General features: G+C 42.3%; 1 protein-coding gene across 1 annotated transcript; it reads left to right on the top strand.

Moving 5' to 3' along the window:
* The first annotated feature begins 2,442 nt into the window (after positions 1-2,442).
* Positions 2,443-3,336, top strand: LOC103722463 (transcription repressor OFP12-like). The gene has a single exon (XM_026810545.2). It carries the CDS (start codon positions 2,476-2,478, stop codon positions 3,127-3,129), a length of 654 nt encoding a protein of 217 aa, XP_026666346.2. The 5' UTR covers positions 2,443-2,475; the 3' UTR covers positions 3,130-3,336.
* The last annotated feature ends 5,524 nt before the right edge of the window (positions 3,337-8,860 follow it).

The following is an 8,860-nucleotide window of genomic DNA, read 5'->3' as shown; positions in this document are numbered from 1 at the left end:
ATAGGTTTATTGCAAGATATAATGTGAGGCTGTGTAAATCAAGCATCTTCTATTGAAAATCAGTTTCTAGTTAAAATCAGTTTCTATTCAAGTTATGTTTTTCTGGTCTCGCTATGTTTGCAATATTTTGATTTTTTAAATAAAAAAATTATTAATTTTAGTTTTCATTTCCAATTTATGATTTTAATATTCTTAATACATATTGTTTGGTTACTGAGAGAGTGAAGGAAAGTGGCATGGGATATGAAGAGTTTACAAATTCATTTTTCTTTTTCCCTTTCCCTCAAAATTGTAACATGGAATGAAGGAAAGCTCAAGCAACTTTGGAAAAAATGGTATTATATTTTGTAAAATTTTATTTTAAATTTTCTTTTGATTGTGAATACTAGCTAAAATATCCGCTTCTTTTTTTTGAGAGAGAGAAAAAAAAATGGGTGTAGATTCGCCCAATCTTTAATAACCCAAGTTTAGAATTTTAGGGATGCAGTATTAAATAATTGAACCTAAAACCTCCGGTTGCTGAGCGAAGAGGTATGACCATTAGAGTGAAAGCAAATATGCTTTTGATAATTCTATTTGTGTTACTCAGCAATCAAACAAAGCTTTATTGACTTCTTTTAGAATTAGGATAAGAGAAAATTCAGCCAAAAATTAAGCAAGCAGGATTTAAACCCGTCAATGGTATATCAATCCCTAATAACTTTACCAAGTGCACTAGTTGACAACTCTAATAATTAATTAAGGTTGCATTAGTTTAAGTAATTAAAATTACATAACATATACTGCATTCCAATTAATAAAAAATTAAAAGATTTTAATAATTAAGATTTTAAAAATTGAAGCATCGTAGAATTATATCACAATGGTAGCATAAGCTTGCACAAAGAAGCGATTCTCACAAAAATATGTTAATGTGTGAAACAAAATCAATAAAGAAGCTCTTAGAAAGCTTGTGAGGAAGTTTTCTCAAAAAAGAAAAAAAAAAAAAAAAAGGAAAAACCAATTTACTTAAATATTTTTTCTTTGGAAAAAAAAGTTTGTTAACATGGATGCAATTTTTAGCTTAGAAAGGTGCCCAATGGAGTCCCTTTTTTGATAGGAAAGTTGATGCTTTCCCTTTTTCTCCTTTCATCTGTTTCTATCACCTACTGATGCTAACCCTGAAGACTCCTGCTTAGTGTACTTCTATTATCCTATCTTCATGATCCATTACATCAGAAGCTCATAAAATTTGATGTTTTTGTCTTCATGGTAGAATATAAATGAAAGGAATGCTAGATCTACACTATCCTGTAGATATGGAGGGCTTCACTACTGCTGGTCCAAGCAACAAGTATCACTGTAGATTCAAACTAACAAGTCATGTGATCTTATGTGACCCCCATGGCTCAACAAAAGAGTAAAAGGGCATGTACAATCTATTCTTTCTATGACATGTGGTCCCTCATATGCATGTGTTTACAATTTGGTTTTGCATGGTAAAAAGCTTCAGGGATTCCCTGAGTTTACAGTTAGGAACAGTAAAACCAAATTCAACCAATTTTTACCCTGGCATGAACCAACATATTGACCTAAGTGTTCAATACCAACATCAACCTAGTTACCCGACTACCGGTTCTAGGTTTTTCAAAAAAAAAAAAAAAAATCAAAAACATACTCAAACTCGGAGCCGGGGTTCTATATATCTTTTTTCTTGTGAATGAATGATTCATCTTTTTTTTTTTTATGACGTCAATCATTAGATCGCACGATGGCCACTTCAAGATCTGTGCAGATAGATTGAAAAAAGAGATTGGAGTGCTTTGAAATACATGTAAAATGCAATTCATTTATTGAGATTGAGAAAAAAAAAATAATTATTCTCAAGCCGAACCCTCAAACTAGAGCTAGTGAAACACTTCCTGAGAAGTGGAGCAAAAATTTGCAGGACATTCAATTCTGAAGATAGAAATCCTCCAAAACCTTCGTTCTGTGGACATTAGGACCATGCAAAAAGCTTAGCATACCCATTCGACCCCCTTCAATCTAAGGACAGACCTGCGTCCAAATTCCAACCCTTCCTGTTGGCTCAGTCTCCGAACCGTCCGGTCCGGCTCGGTCCAATTAAGTACAGGGCCCGGCTCGGTCCAATTAAGTACAGGGCCCGGCTCAAAAAAGCCGGCTGGAAACTTTACGTACGTTCTCGTATAAAATTCCTATAAGCGTGTTAGATCTGCCGTCCATCATCCCTATAATCTAATCGACTTCACAACATCGGACGGCTGTCCATCAAGGCGGCACGCGCGAAACTGACGGCGATCCAACCCTGGAAACAACTGCCTATTAAGTATCCTCTTAATTAATTAATTTAGTTGATTACTGTACTAATTAATTAATTTAATAATTTGTGACAACTATAAATGGATCCAACCTCTGCCTCCTTCCCTCCCCTTGGCTTCCGAGAAGAGGAGAGAGAGGGAGAGAAAGGAGAGAGAAATGTTAAGCAAAGGCCTAAATCACTGCTTCTCTCGCTTCAAGCGCCCTTCCCATTCTACACCTCCGCCCATCCCCCATTCCCTAAATGCCCCCCCGGCCTCCGCTACTTCGTCTTCCTCCGTGGTCTTTAAAAGTTTCAATTCCCTATATGACCCCGCCGCCGCCGCCTCCGACTCTGAAATCCTAACGCTGACCCTCTCCTCCTCGTCGTCCTCGGCTGCCGCCGCAGCCGCCGGGGGCTCATCCTTCTGCTCCACTTCCGATTCGGCCGCCGGCACCGCGACGGCCGCCGAGGGCTCCTGCCCCTCCGACCGCGACCTCTCCACCGCCATCGCCTCCCGCCGCTTCTTCCCAGCCTCCCCCGGCCCGTCGAACTCGATAGTGGACTCGGCGGCGGTGGCCGTCGGCGTCCTCGGTGCCGGGGTCGCGGTGCCGACGTACTCGCCGGACCCATACTGGGAGTTCCGGCGGTCGATGGAGGAGATGGTGGCGGCGCTGGGGCTGGACCTCCGGGCCCACGCCGCCCACCTCCACGAGCTCCTCCTCTGCTACCTCTCTCTCAACCGGAAGCACGCCCACAAGTACATCGTTGGCGCCTTTGCCGACCTCATCGTCGGGCTCGCCGCCGCCGAGAGCCGCCGAACCGACGCCTGACCACCCATCGTCCCTCCGCCTCCGCCGGAAGTAAAGACCGTTGTTATCCTGCGCCTTCTCCGCTAACCTGCGCTCTTTCTTAGTTTTTGCCCCTTTTTTAAGTAAAACGGACGGTGTGGATGACTTGCCTTTGTTTTGTAATCTTATACGTAAACGCGATCTTTGTACAGCTTCTTTGCGAGCAAAAAAAATGGGGTTTTCTTTCTTCGTTGTTGTCCCATATAAATTTTTTTATCATAGAATGATCTGTGCCGTCCATTTATAACCATCTCCCGCATCCTACTGTCAAGATTTTTTTTTTTTGTTTGGGTTGGTAACTTGGGGTTGAAATCCACAGGGATAGCGGGGAGCGGATAGCACGTTAAGGGGATAGTGAATACACACAGCATGCTTACGTGTCATTGTATGATTGGCAATTAAGTAGGGCCCAAATGTCACTGGGTGGACTACGCGTGGGCCCGTCTTGTTTGGTGGTGGTGGAGATGGCATTAGCGGTGAGTGGTGGTGTTGGTGGAAATAGCTGGGTGGAGAGCACGTTTGGAGGCAGCCAACGTTTCCGGTCTCCACCAAGCCGTCACCAACTCACCACCCACTAATATTTGCCGCCCGGGAAGCTTTGTTGCGAGAGGGGAAGTTTCCTGTGAAGTAATATAAAGCAATGTTTGGTTCGGGGATTTTGTGGGAGAAATCCTTGACATGAATTTGTTCAGCCAAGTACATGGTTTGAAGGAAGGGGAAAAATTGGCCTCATATGCGGCTAATCACTCTGAGGATGCTCAGTGGGTTGAAAAGAGAAAGTTATCTAGAGCGTTCCATGATTTGCTATTTTTTGACCTTTTAGATATATTTGTATTAGAACTAGACGGATCATCCGGTTTAACAAAAAAAATAAAAAATTATAAAAAAAATAAATTTATAACCAATGCTTTTTTTATTAACAATGGCGACTCATACACAACAGGCGTGGATGCAAGTAACAAACTTAGAAAAAAGAAGATAGCACAAAGAAGAACGAGCAGACATATGATTCTTCCAGATGAAATCTTTAGAGTGAAGCGTCACGTAGGAAGCAACTCAGTCAGCAGCACTATTCGTCTTTCTGTAAACATATATGGCTCGATAAGAGCCATACTCGTCCAAAAGTCTGTTGATATCGTAAAGCAGCAGTATTTCGCTGTCAACGTATCTCCAACCCCGAATGTGTAGTTTAAATAGAGTTTTAACAACTAATATAATGCTACGGTGGTTTCAGACCCCATTTCTTACACCTTTGATAAAATAAAAAAGGAAAGACAGTGGCCAGTATGACCCAAGATTTAGTGTTTCAATGGTCCATTGTAGCAGAGATGGAGGTTGTTATTTGTCATTTGTATCACTTGAAAATAAATAGTTGCTTATCAAGTAAACAATAATTTGGACAATAGTACTTATTATCATTTGCTATTTTCAATTAAATGTCTTAGATAGACATCAGACTATTATTATAACCATTATAATTATTATTATTTCAATAATATATAATTTTAAATTGCATAGTATAGGTAAATAATAGTCGTTTAACTGTTATAATGGTCCACAATGGTTTAGTGGGTTCCATGAATCCATATCAAAATGAACCTAGTTTTAGCACGTAGTCTGTAATGCTTATAATGTTTCATATCAAGAACCTATGCAAGAACCTAAGGGGCACCCTGTAACTTTCTCCTCCTCCACCTTTGTTCTTTCATCATTTTCCTATTTCCCCGCCGCTCTCCCTCCCTCATTTCTTCACCAACCACTCTCCTATTTAGCAAGAATGCAGATATTGGTGGCCATCAAAGAGTAATGTTTGAAGCATGCTTCATGTTGTTGGAGCTTAGTTTCATTAAAGATGATTAAGATTATTATATATACCTTATATTTATTTTAGTGAGATGTGCCGTTTCCAAATCCGATTGAAATTTCTCTTCGAGTAAAATAAAGAATTAGGTGGGAAGTTGGGCACAACCTTTCCTTACTTTTTCTGACCAATTTATATAAAATTGCGGTCAAGATATACTTTTTTTTTCATAATATGGGTCGCTAGTTAGTGCAGAATTTTGAGAAATAAAAATACTAAAAATTTCAAATTTGAGCAAAAGCTGAGCCATGGCACCAACATCAACTTTATCGTCTGCTACATTGCTTAATCCCTTGCAGATTGAAAAATTACGACTTTTTAAAATTGCGATTGATAATTAGGTTATATCATATAGCGGATCTTGCTTGAAAGCTCTATCTAGACCTAGCTGAGGTGGATAGAGTGGATACAGTAGGTCGTGTAATCCTTCTACATCAATTTTGCTCCCTTACTCCATACCTTCATCCTTAGGACTCGGGCCAGGGTTCAACATTACTAATCTTCCTCTTCATATGAAGACCAAAATATAAGCCCTCAAGATCAATTTCGACAGGTCGGTATTGGATGAAGATACACGAAAAAGTACAGGCTTTGTTACATGGGACCCCGTATTGCAGGGTGGTGGCAGCGGGACAGAGTTGCGAGCTACCTGAGCGGATCTTCAACATGCAAGGCGGGTGCTGCAGGCAAGTTTGGTTGTCCTAGAGGACAATTTGTCCACGGTGATCAGATGGATTCAGGAGGGTCCGAGGGACGAGAGCACGGACCACCTCTTGATCTGAGATATAGGGATGATGACGGGGAATGGGGTGGCCTTCCAGGCCAAGCATGTATTTAGAGATGCCAATGGAGCGGCCGACTGGGTGGCTGCCTATGCGGCTTACCACATAGGATACACCCTGTGGTCAGAGGAGGGGAAGTTGCCACGGGCACTGTGTGAGCTTGTGTTTTATTATTTTATTAAGTGTATTCGTACACGCACTGTATAATGAACCCGCCAAAGCCAAAAAAAAAAAAAAAAAAAAAAGCCCTCACCGATGTAGAAAGAAATGTCTTTTGAAGTGAGATGACCAGTAGAAGAAGTAGGTGAAGCTCGTGGATGTCATTTACCCAATATTTCAAGCCTCCCAATATTTCAAGCCTAGAAATCCACAGAAATGTCTTTTGCAACCAAGATACGAATACCTCGGCTTCCTTGTAGCTAAAGTCACTCAAAATTGCCACCATATTGTCCATCGTATCTGCAATTGGAGTAATAACACAATCAATAGCATTTATCTCCATCCACATCTTTCTTGAGCTGGACTAGGGCTTGGTACTGGGAGCCATTACTTTCCTAACGATCGTGATCATTGATTGATCCTTTGGTTAGAAGGCAACTTAGTACAACTATCCTATTGCTTATTCAGTCTATACTTTTGGCCTTTGGTTGTGAACTTTCCGGAGGTGACGAGGATCGATTGCAGTGTCAAGGGCGGTAGTGAGGAGGAGAGAGGAAGGCAAGGAAGAGGAGAAGCTTGTCATGGTGAAGTTTGAGGTGGAGGAGGTAGCGGCGAAGAGGGACTCGAGAGTGAGGCTAGAAGGAGAAAGAAAGGGAAGAGAAGGAAGAGGATGAGCGAGAATTTTTTTTTAACTAATATCTACTTGAGTAACAGCAATTCGTCTTGTTGCCATTTTGACGGTAAGTCGACCTACGAAAGGCAGCCATGAGTTGTAGCTGAACAAGCAGCTCAATTTACGGTGCAGTTTGAGTTGATGGCATCAAAACAAGTGGGCTTGTCTTCATCTACAACTTGAGTTGCATGCAACTCCACCCACAAGACTCCAAGTTGCCTTCTATTTTACCTATCATCTCGATAATGATGGGGTGGTGCTAGTTTGGTAAACATCGGAACTTCTGCCAGCGAGTTGGCCCTTCCTAAGGGCAGCAGGAAGAATTGTGATAAGGGAAGGATTGGTGAGGAAGGAGGAAGCCGAACAACAGTTTTAGTCAGAAGACCGAGAGAGGAAGGCTTCTTTTTTTTTAATACTAAAGCAGATATTTTATACATTACGAGTATGGATACACTTAGTAGAGTCGGCAAACAATAAATCAGCAAGGCCCTTCTACTGGACGTTCATGGGCAGAGAGGCTAAGGAAAAAAACAATGGATTGATTACTCAATATGTCTCAGATGAGGTGTCAAGTTTACAGTCTTAACATTCAAGAGAGTTATCAGGTTCTGTAAGGAGGAGATGGCTGAAGCTTGGAAGGAATGGTAGCTGGCCCTTATTGAAAGAATGGTTGGTTAAAGGCTCAACGTAAGTTCCTTGCGAAGGTACGACGACATACATGGAAATCTGATATAGTTTCCTGCCGGACCGATGGCTAATGGACACAATGTTTTCCACTTCAAAGATGAAACCGACACAGCGAAGGCTCTGACACAGGTGATAGCAGGGCAACTTCATGGAAGGCCATTAAGGCTCCTCTTTCCAGACTGCAGGTTGGATACGCTTTGATGACCGACCATTGAAGTTTTGGAGAAGACTATGGAATGCTGAGGATTATTGCTGCAGCAGGACACTTTATAGCTGGATAACAATAGGAAGTATTTGGAGAAGATTGCCCATGCGAGAGTCTGTAGTGGCCGGAATCCGACATTCATAATGTTCAGATCAAGTTATCTTCCACCACCAAGGGCCCTCTGTCAAAATACTGGAGGTGGAGAATCTATGGTGGACTCGACCACAATGGCACAAACAGGAAGTTGGATCAAGAAAACCATGGCTGGTGGATGGAGGAGGGGGACACGAACCAAGTTACCAGCACGGACTCCAAAAGGAAGGGGGCCCAGGACAGGAAGGAAAGGGTCCAATTGGTTGGCTCGGGTGAAAGACTGGTAAGTAGACTGGGAGGTAAAAAACCAACTGATGGCAGGTTTCTGCCATCCAAAGGTCTGAGATGTCCCAATTCCCTCAAACGAAGAAGAAACCAGAACAATGTACAGTTTGTACCATGAAAAGTTGAGAGATGAAGTTGCCGCCGCATGACCATGGGATTTGCCACGCGCGGCACACAGAATGATGAGCAATGACAGTAAGGTTCGCTTACACCTAGAGCTGACTCATCTCTTCAAATTGCTGGAACTCCAATCAGGAGGAGATACACACGCTTCCAGTCTACCATCTAGAAAGCAGAAAGTAGATTATCAGCTATTCCATAGGAAAAAAGGATGAGTGTATGACACAATTGGAAGATGAGAGATGGCTCTTCCCAGCTATAGTATACTTTCCTTTTTGCTATGAGTAAGAAAAGGATGAAACCAACTTCTGCCAGTATTCTCATGTTCAATACAGCTGATGAAGATGACAATCATTTCATAGAGAAACAGATAGAACCTTTGAAGCCGCCAAAAGCCACAGGCTAACTAATAGCCGTGACTTACAATGGCACCCAAGGTCAGTCGTACCGGTACCGGTCGGCGTACCGGTGACGTCCCGAACCGGTACGAAACCGGTTCCGTACCGGTCCGAACCGGTGGCGTACCGGTCCGAACCGATTCCGTACCGGTTCTTCAACAATAAATTATCGGTACCGGATTTTACGCTGATCCGATACCGGTCCCAGGACCGGTACGTACCGGCCGGTACGGACCGGTACGGCAGACCATGATGGCACCTTTAACTCAACAGCAAACTAGCAAGGTGAACCATTTTACTGATAAAACCCCATGTGATGTAGGAAGGTATGAACTTGTTGAGTGCAGTAAACCTTCACCAATGCTGTGGAACCTAATTTCTGGAGACAATAGGATGCAGGGTTACAGGGAATGAACAGAACCATCTGATCAATTTCAGTGCAAATAAAGG

Source organism: Phoenix dactylifera, chromosome 11, assembly GCF_009389715.1.
Source record: "Phoenix dactylifera cultivar Barhee BC4 chromosome 11, palm_55x_up_171113_PBpolish2nd_filt_p, whole genome shotgun sequence".
In the NCBI taxonomy this organism is placed as follows: domain Eukaryota; kingdom Viridiplantae; phylum Streptophyta; class Magnoliopsida; order Arecales; family Arecaceae; genus Phoenix; species Phoenix dactylifera.
Note: the sequence above shows the minus strand (reverse complement) of the source record. Positions and strands in the feature narration are given on the sequence as shown.